This window comes from Magallana gigas, chromosome 3 (assembly GCF_963853765.1).
Source record: "Magallana gigas chromosome 3, xbMagGiga1.1, whole genome shotgun sequence".
Lineage (NCBI taxonomy): Eukaryota > Metazoa > Mollusca > Bivalvia > Ostreida > Ostreidae > Magallana > Magallana gigas.
Genome location: NC_088855.1, coordinates 59,294,626 through 59,318,618, shown reverse-complemented (window position 1 = coordinate 59,318,618; position 23,993 = coordinate 59,294,626). Strand labels below are relative to the sequence as shown.

Here is a 23,993-nt window from a genome sequence, read left to right as displayed (position 1 = left end):
GTTTGAAAAATCTTTGCAACCTACAATACAAAACAAAATGCTAATAACTCACTGCATGCTGATGCGTAGAACATATTTTTTACGTCTGAAGGACAGAGGTTTAGCTGTTCAAATGTTTTACACATGCAACCCCATCATTTTAAGCACGTGCTTATTTAACTATATTTTAGCTGATCAACCATTATGTAATTTGCAGGACACTTGGGAATTCTTCTACAATTTTCTTTTATTTTCATGCAAAATAATAGATTCAGAATCATATTAAAAGTTTTAAAATCCGTCTGAGGATAAAAAATCAAACGAATTGTATATAAAAACCCTGTTATTTGATTATTTTAAAGATAAAATGTTGATGGCCAGGTGTTCACATATCAAACTCTGATACCCGGGTTTTTTTCAGCTGGTACTAGACGTAGAAAAAAAATCTGATAAAACACTCTTTTTATAATTCAAGAAGTGATGCTCTTTTTCACAAAATTTGTCAAAGAAAGGAGAAGTCACTCTTTGCTAAGATTGTTAGTGTGTTCATAAATTGTTTGCAGTTATCTAATCTGGAAAACTTAGCAGAAGTAAGATTTACTTTTTGAAATAATCTTTTTAACGTCTTAATTCTACGTTATTCAACGTGTATTTCTATTAATTTGCCAAAGAGAACGGTGCCATGACTATTGATCTGTATAGCCATTAAGTGATCCGATGTTACGTTCCAGGGTATGATTACAAGAGACTTATCTATATATCAGTCAGAGCGGAGATCGGAACAAGCTAGGCCATGATTTAGTCTTTTCAAAATAAACAATAGCACCTGATGTTAATAAAAACGAGAGGCTTTTTTTATAGAACATCATCTGAAAATCTAAATACATATAATGAACATTGCCTATAAATATGGCATGAACTCTCTCCTTAAGTGATAGTTGCATATAGGCATAATTTAAAAGGATAGATGATATCACAAGTACTACAGTTACAATATTTTTATTTGAAATTCGATTTAATTTGATTCGGTTTTGAGATAACTACTTGAGAATATCTTGAAATGTTAAAAACAAAACCCTACTTTCCCAGTCCTAAGAGCTTTCATTTCCTTCCGGATCAGTATAGCGTTTGCTATGCCTAAGCTTTATTCGCCGAGTCCAGTCGATCAACAAAGAAAATACTGGTATATACCTGCCCTTTATTTACAAGGTATCTAATTTACAAAATGTGTTTTAAATAATGTTTATTTAAAAAAAAAAAAAAAAAAAGCAATGTTTTAATGTTAAAAAAACAAAGCTATCGTTTTTAGAATGAGAAACATTTTGTACTGCCTCACTTCACTTTCCATTATATGTGAGTCTAAAAAGCAAATGGAGTGCACAAAGTAAGTCATCAGCTAGCAATGGAGTTTACAAATTCATAATTACTAAAATGTTTCTTTTCTTCAAAATAGCAAATATTTTCCAAATTTACGTTAATATTTTGCAAACGGATTACCTCCTTATCATTTTATTATGAAGATCACATCCATATCCGTGCTGCTACAACCAGCAGTTGAATGACGATAATAACACCTGTATAGGTAAGTTTGTAATAATGTTTTGATAGCTCATAAATATGATCAGATCACTAAAATGGAAAGTAACCATAGGTAATACGAGTCGTAGATGCATTTTAACGTCAAAACCTTAGATTATATTGATAAAAAAAAGTGAATGATATTCTGCAGATAAAAAATTCATAATCATTTAAGGTCAGACGACACGTTCCTCATTTTTAGATAACTTTTTCCAGGAATTTGTTAATAGTTTACTACTACTTTGACAAGCTTTCTTGCAAAAAATTAGGGTACCTTACCAGGCATTTCTGCAAAATACTAGAGTATGCAATTTCCTATATAATCTTCCTGAAAATATACTTGAATTGCTGATATAAAAATAAATACATCTACAGCTCAGCAAAATTCATTATAATAGAACTATATCTCCGCCGGAGCGGTGCTTTGAACTCACGACCTCTAGAACCTATACGCTTCTGGCAGTGTGCGGCCACGATTCTAACCACTAGACCATCGATACACATAACCAAACCCAAGTAAATTTTGATCATTTTTAAAGTAATTATAAAATTTATATTTTTTATTGGAACTCTTTATTACGAGGAGATACAAAAAAGATTACCGAGGTCGGTGTCGTCCGACCTTAACGAGGCCGGGTCTAATTTGTTCTGCCCTAGATTTTTGAATGAAATTTTTTATATGAATTTCCACTGATATAATTATTATTTTAAGATTAAAAAATAAGGCATTTACCACACCCTTTGTTTAAGGGGTCATCTCAAAGTTTGTTAATTTTTAACATAGGACCCTATGGGATTTTGCTTGAAATGTACCAATTTTGCACATTTTTTACATTTTTTTAAACTTCTGCCCAAGGGATTTCTTTTTCTGTTCTACATATTAAACTTATTGCTAAAAGGCATCAAATGGTCAAATAAAAAAAACCTTTTACCTCCTGGTTTGTTCCAGGGGTCTTATCAAAGTTGTTTTTTGTATGCCCAATTTCCCAGATTTGTCGGATTATGGCTATTTTTTATTTAACAAAGGCGGAAATGGCGATCTTCATAGTATTATTACAACATTCAGACATATTTAAGTAATAAATAAATAAATAACATCATATATCAAGGGTCATTAATATAAAATATAAAATATATGGTTACTGTTTTGAAATATATGAATTAATCTATATTTAGGCGGGATAAGAAAACGTGACAGAGGACTAGGCTTGCTGAACCTTCTTCACGTTTTCGACCCGAGCCCAAATATAGCTTATTCTTTGAGACTTTTATGTTTATTCCACACAAAAAATTCAATTTTATGCATCAAATGAGCTATTTTCAACAAATTTCGCTGAATATCTGCAGTTGAAACTATCACGCCATGGCATCAACAAAGCAAAAAGATGACGTCACAATACAAATGAAACGCTGCGCGAAAGAGTGCGTACTCGTTCTGTACTCGGCCTCATTAAGTTCGAACTTTTCAAATTTTAATAATCACAAAAACGTTGTAAGTTACCTTTGTTTGCTATATAATTTTTTTCACTCTTATATTACATTAAGATAGTACAGTATGACTATTCCTGAACTTAACTAGTTATTTTGTTTTCTGTAATGCTGTAAAGTAAAGTCTACCAAATATTCCCTTTTCTATTATGATAAACAAGTAAGACCATGATATGTACTTCTACATCACATTACAGCAATACAATGACCTGCAAGTTATTTAGTCGCTAATCACTATTATGAGATGTTGTGGTAATTTGCTCGCGTTCTAAAAAATGTTCTTTTAAATTAAGCATCGATCTTTTAAAGCTTTTAAATTGTGCATCATGTTAATTTGTTTTTTATATTTCTCACAGAGTGTCCCAACGGAAGCATTGGCTGGAATTGTAAATCATTATGTCCCTCTGGATTTTATGGACGCCTGTGTAAATCTCCATGTGAGTGTGACCCCTCGGAGTGCCATCACGTGACTGGCTGTATAACGACAGACGGTATCACTTGTTTTTAAGTTATTGTATCACTTGATTTTTTTACGTCCATGACATTTTATAAGTTGTGTCTAAAGTTCATTTGTGAACTTGATGGTACTGCTCAATGACACATCTTCTAAGGTTTTTGGTTTAATCAAATTATTTAATAACAAACCATAATCTATCTTACTAGCAAATAGTAAAGAATTAAATATATATTTTAATGAGATAAACACTGTATGAATAAATCTGTCCCGACAACAATTACTTTGACTAGCTGTTGAGAGATACATTGATAATACACTTTTTAAAGTTCAGAAAAACTAAGTACTAGATCTTTATTTTTCGTCTAATTATCTAAACTTTCTGTAATACACACAATCTCAAAAAAGTTTTTAGAATACCAGTTTTGACGAACGGCTATCATTCCTCGTGTACTCTTTGTGTGGTAGGGGAATCTTTATTCCAATTATTTTAAGGTATCTTACTTTATTAAGACTTATACTTTTTAAAACACTACGTCACAAAATGGCGAATTAAATGTTTTGTTTAAAATGTTTGTATCAATCGATATGGTTGAATATCATTAAAGCTCAGTGATTAAAGTATCGGACTAAAATGTGTACCGAAGATAATGAGTTTGAATCCCCCTGAAGATTTTGTTCATATACAAATATTTTGTAGTTAAAAAAAAAACAAGATCAAGAAAACTTTCAGTGTAACATGAATATTTATGAACTTATAAATAGATATAAAGAATTTAGATGACTATTATTTTCTGAACTGCTGTGTTGTAATGAAGCCCATATTGTTTTTTAATAACTTTATTTCTATAATGGTAAAAAATGTATAATTTTCTATTTTCCTTTTAAGTTTTGGTTTTGTCATATATGCCTAATCCTAATTACAATCACGCGAAGTTTGAAATACTAAAAAGATGTTTTGATAATGTGTCCGCCGAATTCCTTATAGTTGGAGTCTTCTGCTCTGTATTTACTATAATAAAAATAATAATTGAAATTAAATCAATTGTAACTTCTCACGACTTTAAGGCAAGCCTGAAAAATACACCTCGAATATATAAACTTCACATGAGTTTTATGTTTTTGTACAAAAGAGAATCCATTTGGCTCAGTTTTTTTATGAAAAGGGATGTCATTGAGGCATAAATACTACATTTGAGGGATTTTTTTGTGTTGTTCAGACAATGTTTTTCATTACACAAGGAACATCAAGTGTTAAACCAAAAGAAACTTTACGAACAGAGCCTACAGTTAGCAACTTCATGAATACACTGAGTACGAACGCTAAAGAAAAACATACTCAAGGTAAACTTAACGACTATTCCTACAGAATTGAATGAGCAAGGTGCTAATATGTTCACATGGAGACAGTATTAATACACAACAGTATATAAACGACAACAAATCTTGCTTTCTTATTAGAATATACCTTATCAAAATTCAGTTCTTACTTAATTTTTATTATAATGAGTGTGTTAAATTATTTTAAACATTGCCTTTTATTAAGTTTATTAGAAATTTAGACTGAGCGGCTTAACATTCAAGTGTCAGCTACATTTCTGATTGAGTAAAACAGAGCAATTTAAATCGTTATCCATTTAAACAAGTGAGATTCGAATACACAAAAACACTTTTAATTCTCGTGGTGAGTTGGTGTTATGTCGATTACTGACGAAATCGAGTTAACCAGAGGTAATATTTTCATTGAAATGGTGAGTAAAACATACGTGAATTTTATCATTGCCGATTAGCAGCATGTACAAACAAGTATTCCTTTTAAAGGAATGATCGGCAATAATGATCTATTAATAGCTAGAAGCAATCAACATGATCAGTTTTTTGTAAAATAATTTAAAAAGTACTGTATTTTTACAAAATATAGAATATTTTGAATCTTTACATCATAATTTCATCATTATAAACCGTCAACAAATTTAATTTTGAAATGAATTTGGGAAAAGCCGTTCGTAAACTCCTTGTCTAGTTTTATATTTTTAACGTAATTATTAAATGTTAATATATCTTCTTCTTCTTATTTAAAGAGCATTAACACGTATACAAAGAAAGAGTTGTATTAAAATAATTTAATGCGACTGAAAAACATTAAATGCCATAACTTGCTATTGAGGTCGCATAATAACGTAACCTTGTTTATAAATCAAGCCGTCTTCCTAGCTACTATTATGCAACATCAATAGATCGAGGTCAGTTCATGGAGCATCTTCTTATGATTGAGGTCAGTTCATCGAGGTCACCTGCATCGATATTGAAAAAATAAACTTCTCTATAATGGTTTAACGCAATCTTTTCCCACTAATTTGATTTTATTAATAAACAGCCAAAATATTATTTTTATTAATCACAAGTACTAATTTTCACCAAAACAATGTATTGGGTGTGAAGGCTTACAGTTTAGTACATGGTTTCAATGATTTATATAAGCGAATGAAATTTTTTTTTCCCGTCCAAATAACCCCTTAAATTATTTTTTGAAACAAATAATTACCATAATGGGTCAAAAGGGAATGCAAGGAAAATATTTTGAAGGAAAAATAAAAACCATTCGTGAAAATTGATGTGCGACGAATGCTTATATATCTGCCTGTTATTTGCTTGGACAGCCTCTTAATTCTTTTATATACATGTATATGATGACCTGATAATCAGGTTGGTTGATAACACTTCATGTATTTAAATTCAATCAAATAATTAAAGACAAAAATACACAATCTAACATTTTTATCACAAGAAATAAAATTAAATATGGTTTTAATTAAGACCAAACTTTAAATATATTTCAAAAGCTATAAGAATACATATTCCTATATGTAAAAAGGTCATTATTTAGTCAAATTAAAATTGAATCGTGCAGATTTCTGTCATTCAGTTTATAAATTTCAACTTTGTTAATATCATTATATTTAGTTAGTTATACCAATCGAACGTGTTTAGTCAGTTTGAGTGTTTATTTACGTTAAGTGTTGCATAGTGTTACTATTGTAAGCACTAAGAATATGCAAACGTCTTCTAGATCTGTTAGTATGTATGGCCATTTATTGCCGGTGTTTGCCTGTTTTGTCGGAAGACACAAGGACGCTTTGATGTTACGTTTTTCCCATTTTAATTAATTGAACGTAAAAATCTCGCTATGTTTTCCATGCTGAATGATACCAGATTTCCTTTTCAACGTCGTTGTGTTCAAAACAAGGAAGTATGTATATAGACTTATTTATTGTTTGAAAATGAAGCAATTCAGTATAAGCATAAACCCTTAAAGATTTTTAAATACTATGTATAATTGTTATTTCAAATATTAAGTTCATTTAATTGATTTTTTAAATGATCATCTGCTTCATTATATGTGCCGTTTGTTGCACCTTGTTTTTTTACTTGCAGAATTGGCAGAAGTTGTGGATTATAAAGGGACACGATTTTAAACCAGGACAAGAAGAGTATCCGACGCCCTGTAATTGATGCAGTTATTGTGTTGACGTTTGTGCCACATCTATGTTTTTCAATATATCATATTAAGATGAGTTCGTTGTCCTTAAATAAACTTGTTAATGATAAGTAGTTATCAGATTTTTACCTTAAATTCAATTGTTCTAAACACGTATTTCCACATTTTACATGTATGTTTTTTTTAATTTGAATTGAAGTATTTTTGTGAAAAGATTTTTTTCAGAGATGCTCAAAGTCTTTGATTAATAACAAAAAATATTAAAGAAATATACCCAGGATGAATATATATATATAAATATCAATTGACATTATAAAAGATTTATTTAACTTTGAAACATTTACCATGCGCGGATCTAGAGGGGGGGTCGGGGGGGTCCCGACCCCCCCCTGGAAAATGAAAATTTATTAAATTTACATAGTAAAATTATCGCGAAAATATGCCTCGGACCCCCCCTGGCAAACACAATTATCCTTCGGACCCCCCCTGGAAATATTTTCTGGATCCGCGCATGTTTACCATGTCTTATATTCATTTTTTTCTGTTGATTAGCATTGGTTGCTTATACATTGATGATATTAAAATAAACAATAATTTGTCATAAAAACACACAATAAAAGTTGACAGATATAAAACATAGTCCTCATTTATAAATCATCTGATAACTGGTCTATCAGTTGGTGTGTCAATTCAACAAATGCTTTTCATATCAACAAACTGTTTGAGAGGTTTCCTTCAATATCAAAAGTAAAACTACTCTCATGAAATTAAATACATTTAAATGTTTTCAAAGTTTGGACGTCAATAATTCGAATAAGGAGGGCATACACATGATGTGCAAGTAGGTTAAGGCTACTCCGAAATTAATGACCGTCAAAATTATGATTAATTTATTATTTAACAGTTTATTTTTACAAAAACAGTGCTGAATATTATTACCAATTGAATGTGTTCACTAAGATATTATTTTTCTACTTCGGAATCAACTCGATCCTTGAAGCTGCGGTGCCATGGTGTCACGTGATAGTTAAAAATAAATCACGTTTTTTTCACATTAAAAAGATGCTTGAGTTTCTGATAGACATCGTCTATGTAGTTTTTGGAAATCAAGTTCTCCAACAATCAGTTGGAATTCCCATGGGTATCAAATGTGCCCCATTGTTAGCAGATCTATTTTGGTATTCTTATGAAGCAAAATTTATTCAAACACTTGTACGTCAAAAAAATACATCACTCGCTGTGGCCTTCAACTCAACATTCAGATTGATGGACGACGTATTATCAATTAAAAATTGTTATTTCCATACTTACTCAATATATCCCAGTGAACTTGAAATGAAATATACCACAGAGTCTGCAGCATCTGTTTCATATTTGGATATTTTACTGGACAAGGACATAGATTGTAACTTAACATCAAAACTTTATGATAAACGCGATGACTTCAATTTTTCTATTGTCAACTTTCCCTAACATTATACCTTCATCATCTGCATATGGTGTTTTTGTCTCTCAGTTGATTCGATATACAATGGCATGCTCTTCGTAAAACAGTTTCAAGGACGATGTAAAGCTACTGAAAAACAAGTTGATAAAACAGGACTATCAACAGTTTCGCTTGAAGTCATCTTTTCGTAAGTTCTATGGAGGAAACCGCTTATCTTGATTAAAATATTAGTTTTCAATCAATTAATGTACATATTGATATCCAAGGACATAAATCTTTAGCTAGGGACACATGTAGAAACAGAGTCTCTCCTGAAACTTGATGTTTAAGTGATACCATAACACTGAAGCAAATACCAAAAATGATTATTTTTTTTCAAATATGGAACGTCCCTGGAAAACATATAAAGAGCAAAATACATGATTCCCATTACATCAATTGTTTCTTATAATAACATTGTATTTTATCAATCAACAGTAGCAGAGGTTTTTTTTATTAAATGTTTCTTTTCTGTGTGTTTGCATTGCACTAATTTTGCTTTATTGATTCCTTATGCAACAAAAGCTTAACAGGTCTACTTTGGTAAATGATTTTTTGTGTAACTTTATATTTGGTGGGAGGGAGGAATGATACGCATTATTTTATTATTACACAAAGCGTATACAAAATTAAAAGAATCAATTGTTGGTATGACCAAGAACTTTTAACATACTTGAGTAATATGTTGGGTACGATTAAGAGAATGGAAGAATTGAACGAAAGCAAAACAAAATTGATTCAAAAAAGAAAGTTTTAGATTTGATGAGTCCTTTACATATAAAAAATCGTATCTCATATTTTTACTTAATGATAATATTTAACATGTTTTTTGTTAAATGAAAAAAATGACAATATGAAACCGTCAATTTGATGATGGTTTTGTGTTTATATGGAAAGATTACAAAAATAGATAGCGAGAGAGGTTTTCGTTTAAATTAATAGAAAGAAAGAATAGAACAAGAATTGAAAGAAATAGAAAAAAGAGAAAGTTTTAGATATGATGAATTCTTTACATAATAAAAATAATCTCTAATTTCCTATCAAATGATTATACATAATCTTTTTTGTTGAAGCCAATTTGATGGTTTTGTGTATATAAGCAGAGAGTACATGAATTGATACACAAAGTTTATCATTATTATTTTCAAATAAAAAAAAACATGATGTATATATATCAAGAAAAGTTTAAAAGATATTTCTAAATACACCAAATATAATTGTATAGCTCTCGAACGAACTGACACATATAAGGGAAAACAGAAACGCAATTCCTTTCCTGGCAGGAAAAAAGAATGAAAACATTATTATATCTACGAATGTGATTGAATTAATAAATGTGATTAACAACATAAATAATTTAATTTAATAAAGGCATTTTCAATGTCTTTGAAACTGACATAAATTATAGTGTGTATTGCTTTAAACATAACAAGGATACAGAATACTTTGGATAATCGGTTATTTAACAAATTTATTTATTTTTTTGAGTTATTGAGTAAATATTTTTTTGTAAACGACAAGGGGTATAAATGATTAACAGGGTAAATTCCTCAATTCATTTGTATTCTCTTTAAAAAAAAACTAATTTGTTGAAAATGGCATTGGAATTAAAAAAAAAGATATAAAGAAATTAAATTATTGAGTGGTTTTGTGCATTGTCATCATCTCCTAAAAGCTCGTTGAAATTCATCCAGATTTAAACATATATTAAGTGTTTGGTGCATTGCAATGTCTTTGCAGAGGTAAGGTTGCTGCTCAAATTTTTAAAAACGTTTTGTGTGAATTTGAGACCCTATGCATTAGAAATTCATTGACTTTTCTTTCATTGACCAAACATTTGAAAATATTTATATTCCACTTTTATAAACATATGTTAACACTAGCCATCCTTGTTTCTCTTATGTTTTTTTTTTAAATTTTAAAAACAAATGAGACAATTTATATATTTATGGCGATAAAACACACAGATATCAGATCAAAGTTATTGTAATAGCCTAGCCGTCCATTTGATTACTATATATTAGAACGCTTGTATACCATTTAATGTTCAGTTAAATTTTTGAAAAAAAAAATACAGCAAAAATAAACAAATTTTCTAGACTTATTAACTAATGGCACATGAACCAAGCTCAAATACTGGATCAAACGCAATTATCCTAAAAACCAACGGTATGAACTGATGGATTAGTTTGTAAAAATATCAAAAACTAAACGGACGTCTGTATTTAAAATTTATTTATTTTAGCTCAGTAATCACATGACTAATTAAGTTAATTTTGTGTATCTATTTTTCCAGTCATGAGAGCTTCCATTTCCTTCCTGTTCATTTTAGTTAAATTTGATTCGTTGCGTCCAGCCGACCGACATATGAAATAATGTGCTTAAAATGTATTTATTATATAAAACTTCCTTTTTAAAATATGTTTTACAAAACAATGACAGCAAACAGTTTAATTTTCTGTAGGATGATTTTGTATTATGGCACTTTGTTCTTGTTCATCAGACATACAAAGGAAAACTTGGAGTGCAACAAGTATGTATCAGGTATTATATCTTGTGAATGATTTTTAAATTACTTTTAGAATAACTTATATTTAAAATACCAACTACTTTTACAAGTCTAACATATACTTATATACTTTAAATGTAAAGATTAGCCAATCCTTGCTGCGTCAACCAATACCTTAATGAAGCTAACAACAGCTGTAGTGGTAAGTACATTATGATTGTTATTCATACTTTAGTTTAAAAGTCACTTAAAACTTTGTCACATTGATCAGCAGGACTATCTAAATTATACCATTGCAATATGACGTTTAAATCCTTAAATCATTAAGAATACTAAAGGAGTAATATCAAAACGGTTAACCTTTTAATGAGAGATAAAATCATACATTGAATTTATTCCTCATAATTGCAATTTTCTATCACCATGAACACTAATTTGGACGACTTTGCCACATGTTAATAGAAAACAATAAGATATACACATATTAAATGTGAAGACAAGTGTACTGATATACTTGGAAATCATTTAAATTTGTATAGACCAATTTTCGTGGATTTCTGGTTGTGTGCTCATCCATGTGTTATTTCATGGATTCATTGGTTTTTAGTTTCAGTTGCAAACTATCTGTTTGTAAAATTGTTGTTTTTGTCGAGGGTGTTATTTCGTAATGGAGGGCTACCAACCAACAAATACAATGAAAATTAAGCCAACAAGAATTTTAATGATTTCACAATACATATTTTACGCCATTATGACACTATTTAAAAAGGTTTAAACCATGAAATGGCTCATTACAAACTTATACAATATAACGATTTTTTATAATTTTAAATTCAAGTGTACAGGAAATAGGAAATATCTATAGAATGGTTCCTGATTATGTAAAATTATTGATGTTTATGTGTGTTATAAATAACTGGTTAAACACTTAATTGATATAGTTTCTACAATATATTAACAAGGAAGAATTAGATAATAACGATCTTTTTATATTAAAGTGTCTTTAACTCAAGTGTTCTGCTGCAATAATGCGCGTTTCGATTACAATTTTGTTCTTCTTGCTTAATTTCATAAAAAAAAAACCTGTCTGAAAAAAAAGATTAATGATAAAGGTTATATCGTGCATCATTGTTAATGTAATAACAGATATTCAGTGTCCTCCAAATTCTTCATGGTTGGAATACTAGATAGAGTCTTCTGTGTTTATCACTGTAATGAGAACAATGTGCTACTCATGTAACTCACGTGTCATTCATGTTCTCAATTTTAATTTTACATTTTAAAACATTTACCTTTTTCTCTATTTTGCAGAATGTCCCTACGGAAGCTTTGGTATTAATTGTAAATCATCCTGTCCCACTGGATATTATGGACGTCTGTGTAGATCTATCTGTGAGTGTAACGTCTCGGAGTGCCATCACGTGACTGGCTGTGAAACGACCAATGGTACCTTTTCACCTCAAATTTTTACTGTACTGCTTACTCTGCTTGATGCAAGCATTTATAAAGTGTTTTTATATAATAAAAAAGTTTACAACGAACGTAAGGAAATGATTAAATAGCCATTTATTAAACATTTGGTATTAAATAACAATTTTAGGCGTCGTGTGTAGAAATCTTACAATGAACAGTCTTTCTCTTGTTTTTCTGTGAAGAAATCGAGTCATTCATTTGAAGTAAATTATTAAAATAAAATTGTCTCAATGTAGTTATTATTAACATTTAGTTAAAGGGGCATAATCACAATTTGAACAAACTTTCTTTAAAGTTACATGTGTGGGTATTTTAAAGGTGTGGATGAAACCTTGAATATCTAGTTTAAAGTAAAATAAAGAACAATTTTCTTGGATTAACTATCACTTCTTTACTATGTTATATGATGTGCAGTCCAACAATATGTTGTAGATAGTATGCACTTTGTACGAACAACACACGTGTTCGATGTGCACGCGAAGTGGGACAGTGCTATCTGTGCAAGATATGTGCAGATATCTTGAATTTTTTAAAAATAATATACACGTTTTTATATTTTTAATAGCTTTCATTTACTGACAAAGCGACCAAATGCTTTTGTAAATTCATGTCATCTTTAAATTTCAATTATAATCCAGTCTGAATGGAATGTTGGTTGGTTTTCCCATGCATATCTTAAGAACAAAAGCATGGCCGAAGCCATGTTTACCTATATCAAAGAATGTCGAACGTTATATTCACAGATGTCAATATTATAACTCGGTATTACATTATAAATATTTAGCATTTCATATTCAAATATTGTAATACTTGTTATTCTCTAAATCAAATTCTGACAATGCCCCTTTTATTGTTTGAATTCATTTGTTTCATTTTGTACTTCTATCTAATGTACATAAATCATATTGATTTTTAGACACCAATTCTGGCACAATATCGATAAAAAGTGTAACAGCCCAAACCGAGTTACTTCAACTATCAACAATCGCCAATGTAACTGGTGAAGTGTCTACCTATCAAGACACCAAGCTCAGAGTAGTGGATCGTCACATTCACACCGAGGACGATCATACCTCTCCAGTGCCATCAATATGGTTTATTCTGCTTGGCTCATTGTCCTCCCTTTGTATCATTGGGTGTATTCTCTTTATACCCTCGCAGTAAGTTTACACTGTTGATGTTACACACATCTTCAACAGTAGTTTAAGGATAAATATGTCGCATAACTTGTAATTCTCTTGACAAAACTGTTGTATTTTGTGTGTATCTTAGGAAAAAGAAGTTGACGTTCATAGGTACTCAACGCTTTTCAGGGATAAGACGGGTTTTTCTTTCTTGCTTTAATCAAGGTGGGTTTAAACCAAATAATTTCATTCTTTAAACAATTTCCAAACTCAACAGTTTTATTTCAGGTTTAAACGTTCCAGTTCTTAAATTAAAATAACCTTAACTATTATAAAAATGCAGATTTTGATTTCTATATGCAGCAATATTAAGGTGTCCTGGAGATAAATGTTTTATCATTGTTTAGATAAAATACGCTTGTAACGTTACGATATATTCTCAGTGAACTGTCAAATAGAATGCACAATTCAATGTTACCATAAATACGTTTCATTTTCTTATGACTTGTACAGTTATAAACAATCATCAAAACTATATATATTTGAAAATAATCACGCAAAATATATGTTAATGATTCTGAATTTCATTTCTCTGAATCTCCTAGTTGTATCTATATTTTTGTAGATCCTCAACAAGAACTGATCCAGGAGTCCGAAGACATTGAACTCTCTAATGTTAATAGAACACGGGTATGTGGACAGGAAGAAGACGACAGTCCGTACTCTGAGATCAGATATTCCCAGTTCATCGGGGGGGCCAACACAGTCGGAGCATGTATGAACACATCGTTATGTGTCATGCATGACTCAGACATACATCATGACAAGTCAGAAAAACAGAACATTTACCAAAAGTCTATGATTAATAATGAATACGATCACGTAAACCTGAAAGTGAAATCTTCAGACATTGGGTCTGATAGGAATCTCAGTGTACCACACTCCAATGATGAGGAATACGTTTCCCTCATGAACAAGCCATCACTTAGAAATGAAGTCCGACCGACGGATGGTTCAAAATGTCACAATGTGACTCTTCCCAAAACCAAGATGTCAGATTGCAACAAAATGGGTGAAAAAGAAAGCAAACCCCAGTGTCAATTAACAGGAAACAGTTTACAATTAGAATTCAAACAAGAAGTTGACAAAGATATCTCAGAAAACACCAAACACCATTCTGTAGCCGCTGACAGACAGCTTGACCCACAGAGTGACGACAGACCATATAGTTTGGCTGAGGGTTTGTCAGAAAACGATTTAAGTGAAACGGGTTTTCCAGAAAACGATTTAAGTGAAACAGACCACAGACACAGTGAAACAGAAGCACAGCCAAATCTATCAAAACTTAATTTTTCTGAAAATTTAAACTTGTCAGAGAATGATTTAAGTGAAGCATTAGATGATTCTGTTAACTCAATAAACATCGATATCCCTGGAAAAAAAGAAGATACAAGTAGAGTGGGAAACAATTGTCAGTCAAACACAGGACCTTACAGTTTTGCAAAAATACCATAGTTTAAATCAAAATGCATACCTTTTACCTGGAGCAAAAACTATCAATAGACTGTTAATAGTGATTATATTAACACAAAATGATAAAATGGTTGAGTTTTTTAAAGACTGTTCAATTTGAAAACGTTTGTTTTGAATAAATAAAGATTTCTGTGTAAGAGGTTTTTAATACAAACAATTAATACATAAAATTAGACAAGTTATTTCCTTATTCCTTCAATGCTTTAATTTTGCTGAAAAACTTCGTGTGTTAAGTGCGTGCTGTCTTTAATATATGTTCGTAAATTAGATGGCTACTAATTAACAAATCTACAAAATTGCAAGAAAGGTCATGTACCTTTTAATGTTCATACCTTTTCGGAATTTTTGGCGGAAACTATCTATAAAATTGAACAAAATAAGCAAAATACAGATAAAAATGTTCAAATTATTTGTTTCGAAAATTGATATTGTGCATTGATGACGTCATGATAAAATGGAGAATTTAAATGAGTACGTAATAAGGATTAAAATTAAAGAGAAAAAAACAGCTGTATAACAGCTTTCAGAGTATACAGGCAGAAGGATGTGAGCCCTGGGAATATTTATCTTATCTTTTGAATGAATCTGTTTTACCAATTTACACTTGTAATAACTCTAGATGTAGCGAAATTAAGTGCATTTTGATATGTTGAGATGACCCTCACTTAAACCACACGATAAAATTTATTATTTTTTACATATAAGGCAAAAAAAAGATATAACTAATCATCACATATTAAAATTTGAGGAAAAAGCGCTATAATAGTGGTATCTTTTGGTTTGTGCTGACAAATTTCCTTCTTATTCATATGAAAAATATACTAGTATTTTTAGATGGTCCCTGAAAAAAAAGACAGGATATGTGGAATCTATTTAATTCGTGGGGTTAATGTTCGTCTTAAGGCGAAAATTTCCTTGTTCGTGGGAACGTAATTTCGTCGGTAGTAAGTTCTGTTTTGTAAATAAATATTAAACACATGGTTTTATAAAAGTTCATGGGGATGTAAATTCGTCGACAAGGTTTACCCACGAAAGCCACGAACATTGGTTCCCCACGAACAATGATGATTCCACAATATCATTTTATTGAAACTTTTGCAGATAAACTGAAATAAGTGTAAATTACATTTGGTTAGAAATGAAGAGTTTTGCTATTATCGTTTTACGGATACTCAAGCGGACTACGTAATTTGTTTGCATTATAGATTCGGCTATTGTGTTTGAAAATACTTTGCAACCTACATTATAAAACAAAATGCTAATTACTCACTGCATGTTGATGCGTTGAACATAATTTTTACGTCTGAAGGACAGAGATTTAGCCATTCAAATGTTTTACACATGCAACCCCATCATTTTAAGCACGTGCTTTTTAAACTATATTCTAGCTAATCAACCATTATGTAACTTGCAAGACACTTGGACCGTATTCCTCTACAATTTTCTTTTATTTTCATGCAAAATAATAGATTCAGAATTATATCAGAAGCTAGTTGGTTTTTTCAGCTGGTACTAGATGTAGAAAAAATGTGATTAAACATTATTTTTATGTTCAAGTAGTCATGCTCTTTTTCACAAAGTTTGTCAAAGAAAGGAGTAGTCTTTGCAAAGATTGTTAAAGTGTTCATAAATTGTTTGCAATTATCTCATCTAGAAAGCTTAGCAGAGGGAAGATTTTCTTTATAAAATACTCTTTTTAACGTCTTAATTCTAAGTTTATCCAACGTGTTTTCTATGATTGTGCCATAGAGAACGGTACCATGGCTATTGATCTGTGTAGCCATTAATTGATCCGATGTTACGTTCCGTGTATGATTACAAGAGACTTATCTATATATCAGTCAGAGGAGATGGGAACAAGCTAGGCCATGATTTAGTCTTTCCAGCATAGACATTACGTTGGAAGGATAGCTCTGTAATTTGCCTTCATTTAGGCAAGTGATTCTTTTAAAGATTGGAAATTTTGACATTATCATCACTTAGTCTAGTGTTTAGATTGTATGTACGTCTAATATCAATAAATCAAATTGTTTTGGAAAAATGTGTATTGATTTAGCTGTTAAACAACAAAACAATATTTATCAGTAGAAACTACTGTTGCTTTCGTTGAGAGGCGTTTTAGAGAATAAAAAATAGCACTTGATGTTTATAAAAACGAGAGGCTTTTTTATAAAGCATCATCTGAAAATCTAAATACATATAATGAACAATGCGAACAATGCATATACAATGTAAATAAGGCCAAAACTATCTCCTTAATTGAAAATTGCATATAGGCGTGATTTAAAAGGATAAATTATATCACACGTACCACAGTTACAATATTTTTAGTTGAAATTCGATTGAATTTGATTCGTTTATGAGATAACTACTTGATAATATCTTGAGAGGTCAAAAATTAAACAAAAACGATAAAATTGCTGTATCAAGAATAAAACTATTTTCCCTGTCCTGAGAGCTTTCATTTCCTTCCTGATCAGCATAGTGTTTGTTATGCTTCAGTTTTATTCATGGAGTCCAGTATATCAACAAAGGAAATACTGACATATACCTGCCCTGTATTTACAAGGTATTTAATTTACAAAATGTGTTTTTAAATCATGTTTATATTTTTGAAAAGCAACATTTCAATGTTAAAAAAAACAAAGCTATTGTTTTTAGAATGAGAAACATTTTGTACTGCGTCACTTCACTTTTCATCATATGTGGGTCTGAAGAGCAAATGGAGTGCAAAAAGTAAGTCATCAGCTAGCAATGAAGTTTACAAATTCATAATTACTAAAAGTTTTTTTTTCAAAATAGCAAATATTTTCAAAATTTACGTTAATATTTTGCAAACGGATTACCTCCTTATCATTTTATTATGAAGATCACATCCATATCCGTGCTGCTACAACCAGCAGTTGAATGAAGATAATTACACCTGTATAGGTAAGTTAGTAATGATGTTTTAATAGCTCATAAATATGATCAGATCACTAAAATCGAAAGTAACCATATGTAATACGAGTTGCACATGCATTTTAGCGTCAAACCCTTGGTTTATATTGATAAAAAAAAAGGGAATGATATTCTGCAGAGAAATAATTCATAATCATATAAGTTCAAACTTTTCAAATTTTAATAATCACAAAAACGTTGTAAATCACCTTTGTTTGCTATATGATTTTTTTTCACTTTTATATTACATAAGATAGTACAGTATGACTATTCCTGAACTTAACTAGTTATTTTGTTTTCTGTAATGCTGTAAAGTAAAGTCTAACAAATATTCCCTTTTCTATTATGATACAAGTAAGACCAATATGTTATGTACCTCTACATCACATTACAGCAATACAATGACTTGCAAGTTATTTAGTCGCTAATCACTATAATGAGTTGTTGTGGTAATTTCCTCGCGTTCTAAAAAATGTCTTTTAAATTAAGCATCGATCTTTTAAAGCTTTTACATTGTGCATCATGTTATTCTATATTTCTCACAGAGTGTCCTTACGGAAGCTTTGGAATAAATTGTAAATCATCATGTCCCTCTGGATTTTATGGACGTCTGTGTAAATCTCCCTGCGAGTGTGTCGCCTCGGAGTGTCATCATGTGACTGGCTGTATAACGACAATCGGTATAATTTTTTTAAACTATTGTATGACTTGATTATTTTACGTCCATGAAATTTTATAAGTTGTGTCTAAAGTTCATTTGTGAACTTGATAGTACTGGTCAATGACATATCTTCTAAGGTTTTTAGTTTAATCAAACTATCTAATGATAGGCCATCAGTTATATTACCAGCAAGTAATAAAGAATTAAATATATATTTCAATGAAATTAACCTTGTATGAATGAATCTGTCCCGACAACAATTACTATGACTAGCTGTTGAGAAGTACATTGATGATACACTTTTTAAAGTTCAGAATAACTAAGTACTATATCTCTATTTTTCGTCTAATTATCTAAAGTTTCTGTAATACACGCAATCTCTAAAAAGTTTTTAGAATACCAGTTTTGACGAACGGCTATCATTCCTCGTGTTCGTTTTGTTTGGTAGGGTAATCTTTGTTCCAATTATTTTAAGGTATCTCACTATTTCAAGACATATCTTTTAAGACACTACGTCCCAAAATGGCGAATTAAATGTTTTGTTAAAAAGTTTGTATCAATCGATATGGTTGAATATCATTAAAGCTCAGGGTGGTTAAAGTATTGGACTTGTGTACCGAAGATATAATAAGTTTGAATCCCCCTGAAGCTTTTGTTCATATTCAAATTGAATCAAATATTTTTTAAAATCAATTTTTTATAATTATCCAAAGTTGCATATTGTTTTGCCTATTTCACATAAACTTCATTGCATTATGCTTTATATCATAATAGAGTAATTTTATTCAGATTTTAAAAACCATTTTAAGCTATTAAAACATTTATTTATCGATAAACAAGTCAAATGAAAGTTTCATATTGCATAGGAAAAAGTACTTGTAAACATTGAACGGATTCATTTATCCTACATGTACTTCAAACAGTTTATGCTTTATACAGTTTGAAACTGACGGCTTAATAAATGTTATGCTCATTAACTCCAAGGTCCCCTGTCTGTCACTACGTCAGCTACAGATACAGCTTCATATCACAACCCATCGACAATCGCCACTGCATCTAGTATTGGTGGAGGGTCTACTCATCCAAGCATTAAACCGATTAAAAAGAATCTACACTTTCACTACGAGGATGATCACGATGATCACGCCACTCCCCTGTCAACCCTAGGGTTTTCTGTGCTTGGCTCATTGTCCTCTCTCTGTATTATTGGTTGTGTTCTCTTTATCTACTCGCGGTAAGTCTAGACGTACACTCTTTGGGGTTATTTTGTTTTTACGAATAGTTTAAAAATAGATATATTTATTGTTTGTGTTCCTCTTGACGAAAGCGTTGTGCTCTGTGTTTGTCTTCAGGAAGAAGAAGTGGAAGTTCAGAAGTTCTCCCAATGGTTCAAGGATAAGACAGGCGTTTCTTCCTTGCGTTAATGAAGGTGTGTTTAACTCAGATAGTTTTTGGATTTTTTTAACAATTTCCATAACTACAAAGATTTTTTTAGAAGGTAATGTTACATGAATGTCATCTGTTAAATGAAAACCTTAGATACATGATGAAATACTTATTTGCGTAATTTAGAAGCATACTTTACGATAGTCATCTTATATGACATGGGTAAAGCTTTTTGTCACATCAAAGCAATGTACATTTACAATTGTAATTAGGAGATGTTGTTAATGAAGGTAGTAGATCAGTATACCTAAGTTTGTAGTCTTTTAAATAATGGTATATTAGATCAATGAAATCATCGTATTGTGGGTTTTTTTTTCATTGACAAGATTCAAGCTCAATCTCTAAAGCACATGTATCATTATACTTTTACAATGGATTTGTTTTTTTTTTCACGTATTAATTTCAAAGAAAAAACATTAGCAAATCTATGATTAAAAGAAAAGTCAAAATACATGTTTATGACTTTAAATACTCATTTTCTAAATTCATTAGCTGTTTCAATATTTCTACAGATCGTCAACAAGAAGTGGTTCAGGGCTCCGGTGACATTGAACTCTCTAATGTTAATGCAGCACCAGTATGTGGACAGGAAGAAGACGACAGTCCGTACTCTGAGATCAGATATTCCCAGTTCATCGGGGGAGCCAACGCAGGGGGTGCATGTATGAACACATCGTATAACACAATGCATAAGTGTGACTCCGACAAACATCATTGCAAGTCAGAAAAACAGAACACTTACCAAAAGTCTATAAATAAAAATGAATACGATCACGTCAAACTGAAAGTGAAATCTTCAGACATGGGGTCTGAGAGGAATCTAAGTTTGACTCGCTACAGTGATGAGGAATATGTTTCCCTTTTGAGCGAGCAATCACTTGGTAAGGAAGTCCGACCGAAGGATGGTTTGAAATGTCAGAATCTGACGCTCTCAAAACATACGTCGAACGATTTTACCGAGATGGAAAAAGGGGAAGACAAAGCTTATCGTCTATTAACGGAATATAGCTTACAGAAATTAGAATTTGAAATGGAAGTCGAAATAGATCAGCTTTCAGAAAAGACCACGCACCATTTTATAGACACTGACAAGCAGACTGGCCCCCAGAGTGACAACAGACCATACAGCATGGCTGGGGGACTGTCAGAGAACGATTTAAGTAAAACAGTAGATTTACCGAACAACACTCATTCTGAAACAAAAAACTTGTCAGACAACGATTTAAGTGAAGTGGTTGCAGATTCTGTAAATCAACTAGACATTGATACCCCTGGGAAAAGAGAAGACCATGGTCAGGCAAACACAAGACCATACAGTATTGCAAAAATACCCGAGTTCTAATCAAAAGGCATATAATTGTACGGGGAAAATTAACATTGCACTCTGAATGCTGATGCAGGAATCAAAGATTATTAATATTGACTTGTTTTCTATTTGAAAACGTTTGGTTAGAAGTTACATTTCTTTGAAAGTTTAAAAGATGAATGATAGGTATGCAATAAATACAAAATAAATATCAAACAAAAGAAATAAAAATGAATCCTTTATTCTTCCATGTTACATTGTAATTTTTCTAGATCATGATACACGTTGGTGTGGTCGTCAATGTCAGTTTGTAAACTAGATGCTTACAATCTAGCTAAGCATGAGACAGTAGTGTACATGTAATTTCATCCTGTGAACAGGAAAGGCTACTTTACACTACTGTAAGCATTAATAACGTACCATGTGGTACTAAATTTAGTAATTATACGGAAGTGATAAGGGAATGTTTCTGAAACATAGTAGAAATTCTGTGCTTTTTGCTGTGTATGCAGATAAAATATAAACGTTACTTACGAAAAAATAATGTTCATGAATGTGTTTACATTCCATAATTAAGAAGTTTACCTCTATGTATAAATCTGTGCCTTTGTCTTCATCTTAGTGAATATCTTTATCAAAGTAGGACGGTACAATGTACATACCATGTAGTCTTCTAAATACCTCATTTTTCAGCGAGGTTGTGTGACTTTCCTTGTGAAAGTTATAGTTTCGTACATTAGTACGTGTATTTCGGTTCTATTGGGCTATACTTGCACTGTATGAGAGTTACTTCTAGAAACGTATAAATAGCCTTTGTCCGTGCAAAACAAAGTTGCCTTAGAATTATAAACTAGTTAAAGTCTAGAAGTTTAGACAGTATAGGCACTTATAAACGTTTGGATCAAGCTCGGTTTAATTGGTCCTTTGTATAAAAGTGGTTTTATGAGTTTGTGACACGACTTTCCAAGATTATTTAGAGGAAACTCATTCAATTGTTGGAGATGCATGTTAAGAGTCTGAGCGTTTGACATTCGGAACAAAGATCCACTTCGATCTCGTTAAGCTGAATGATACTAGAACAGAACAAATGTGATGAACGATTTTGTTTTCTAGAATTCAGGTAGATGGTGTACAATTTACAAAGTCTATCAACGAAAATAAGATCACGTGCTCTCTGTCCAGATCGAAAGAGTGGCAAGCCTTGTCAACCTGAAAATCCAAAAAAATTAGTCCATATTATATGGTTTTGTTTCTTTGCCGTAGAACAAAATGGCATTAATTGCTACTGTTCTAATTATATATAGCCATTGTATTACAAAAGAATTATCAATATTTTTTCAATCAAAGTGGAGCCGAACGTAACAATTAAGTGAAAGCTAAACCATGACTCGGTTATTCCATCATATAGGTATGAACGATCATTATGAGTGACGGCGTCTTTACTAGTACGTCCCATACGTGTAGATCTGTCTAACATTAGGTCAATTTTGCTTACGATCTAAATTCCACACGCATTATCCGACTGGTTTCCTATCAATAAAATTTTGGAAGCATAAGCTATTCATATTTAATTTTAAACAAAGTTTGACAAAGTCTACGTCCTATCAAATTTCAGGCATTCAGTTTTGAAAGAAACACAAGATATCATAATCAAAACTACAATGTTTAGACTTCATTCACATCAAATTTCAATCAAGATCATACCCAAAGGGCAAAGGGCAAAATTTAATTTTTAATTAAATTTTCACTATTTCAACTCATTTCGAAAAAATGCAAAAAAATGTTATTTACGTTAGAGAATTATACATTCTTTTATAGATACTTTTATAGATAGTGCTCTAAATTCAGAAGCATTACTGATTTTTACATCGTTACATCAGAAGTAATTAACCGTTAGTTACCTTACAGAAAAGTTTTAATAAATTTTAGAGTGTGTTTCAGTAACAAAAGGTCGATCTCCTTTCATATAAACACAGCATTATACACATTATACACTGACATTTGCAGTATCGCTTGTAATAGTAATTTCTTTTACACTCCGTTGTTAGGGGATTGAAAAGGTGGGTTAACATTATAAGAGATGTCGGCAAAAATGGTTTCTCTTATTCTCAAATATTTACATCTTTAACTTCAAAGAACAAAATATTAAAGTTTCAGAAAAAATAATAATAGAACAATTTTGGCATAGAATTATGCATGTACATGTTGTGTACAGTTAGACCTATACCTTACATTTGGCTTCATTTTTAGGTCACCTGAGTAAACTCAGGTGACCTATTGCTATCCGTTTTCGTAGTTTGTCTTGCGTCGTGGGTTAACAATTTTACATTTTTAACTTCCTCTTAAAACTACAAGGCCAATTGTTACCACTTTTGGTGTGAAGCATCTCTATGGTAAGAGGAATCTTAATGTGAAATTCGTGGCTCTATCACCCCCGGGGCACCAGAAGTAGGGCAAAATATACAGAGAAGCCATATTTTCAAAAATCTTCTCTTCTCCCACACATGTGAGGAAAAA

At 31.2% G+C, this 23,993-nt stretch overlaps 3 protein-coding genes and 1 long non-coding RNA gene across 8 annotated transcripts in view; all 4 read left to right on the top strand.

The window, feature by feature from the left end:
* Positions 1 to 15,255, top strand: part of LOC105346374 (uncharacterized) — a 28,605-nt gene extending 13,350 nt beyond the window's left edge. Inside the window, exons 1-6 of one of the 2 annotated variants that reach the window (XM_034483590.2) lie at positions 8,858 to 11,017; positions 11,137 to 11,195; positions 12,305 to 12,439; positions 13,383 to 13,626; positions 13,739 to 13,815; positions 14,216 to 15,255. In XM_034483590.2, coding sequence (XP_034339481.2) covers positions 10,905 to 11,017; positions 11,137 to 11,195; positions 12,305 to 12,439; positions 13,383 to 13,626; positions 13,739 to 13,815; positions 14,216 to 15,105 — 1,518 coding nt within the window. In that variant the 5' untranslated portion in view covers positions 8,858 to 10,904 and the 3' untranslated portion in view covers positions 15,106 to 15,255. Of the gene's footprint in view, positions 1 to 8,857; positions 11,018 to 11,136; positions 11,196 to 12,304; positions 12,440 to 13,382; positions 13,627 to 13,738; positions 13,816 to 14,215 lie in introns of those variants that run through there. The other variant, XM_066080651.1, reaches the window with a different exon arrangement.
* On the top strand, positions 1,082 to 7,315 carry LOC105333858 (uncharacterized). Of its 3 annotated transcripts, none has more exons than XM_066080655.1 (5): positions 1,082 to 1,188; positions 1,289 to 1,363; positions 1,500 to 1,561; positions 3,402 to 3,536; positions 4,742 to 7,315. In XM_066080655.1, exons 2-5 carry the CDS (start codon positions 1,290 to 1,292, stop codon positions 4,876 to 4,878), a joined length of 408 nt encoding a protein of 135 aa, XP_065936727.1. In that variant the 5' UTR covers positions 1,082 to 1,188; position 1,289; the 3' UTR covers positions 4,879 to 7,315. The 3 variants fall into 3 exon arrangements, with proteins under 3 accessions (XP_065936727.1, XP_065936726.1, XP_065936728.1); XM_066080654.1 differs by having other exon boundaries at positions 1,088 to 1,188; positions 1,276 to 1,363; XM_066080656.1 differs by having other exon boundaries at positions 1,091 to 1,162.
* Positions 15,256 to 17,422: 2,167 nt separating the features above from the next.
* Positions 17,423 to 18,113, top strand: LOC136274178 (uncharacterized). Of its 2 annotated transcripts, none has more exons than XR_010712497.1 (3): positions 17,423 to 17,692; positions 17,772 to 17,859; positions 17,993 to 18,113. It is a non-coding gene; the product is annotated as an uncharacterized lncRNA (long non-coding RNA). The 2 variants fall into 2 exon arrangements; XR_010712496.1 differs by having other exon boundaries at positions 17,435 to 17,692; positions 17,785 to 17,859.
* A 386-nt stretch (positions 18,114 to 18,499) lies between these two features.
* LOC136269621 (uncharacterized) lies at positions 18,500 to 21,718 on the top strand. The gene is made up of 5 exons (XM_066077918.1): positions 18,500 to 18,512; positions 18,609 to 18,743; positions 19,709 to 19,958; positions 20,077 to 20,153; positions 20,683 to 21,718. Exons 1-5 carry the CDS (start codon positions 18,500 to 18,502, stop codon positions 21,510 to 21,512), a joined length of 1,305 nt encoding a protein of 434 aa, XP_065933990.1. The 3' UTR covers positions 21,513 to 21,718.
* The last annotated feature ends 2,275 nt before the right edge of the window (positions 21,719 to 23,993 follow it).

Coding starts and splice junctions, on each gene's coding strand:
- LOC105333858 (XM_066080654.1), top strand. CDS start 1,113: ATGCCTAAGCTTTATTCGCCGAGTCCAGTCGATCAACAAAGAAAATAC. Junction 1,364..1,499: donor AAGCAAATGGAGTGCACAAA/GTAAGTCATCAG, acceptor TTTATTATGAAG/ATCACATCCATATCCGTGCT. Junction 1,562..3,401: donor CGATAATAACACCTGTATAG/GTAAGTTTGTAA, acceptor TATTTCTCACAG/AGTGTCCCAACGGAAGCATT.
- LOC136269621 (XM_066077918.1), top strand. Junction 18,744..19,708: donor TGGCTGTATAACGACAATCG/GTATAATTTTTT, acceptor ATTAACTCCAAG/GTCCCCTGTCTGTCACTACG. Junction 20,154..20,682: donor TCTTCCTTGCGTTAATGAAG/GTGTGTTTAACT, acceptor ATATTTCTACAG/ATCGTCAACAAGAAGTGGTT.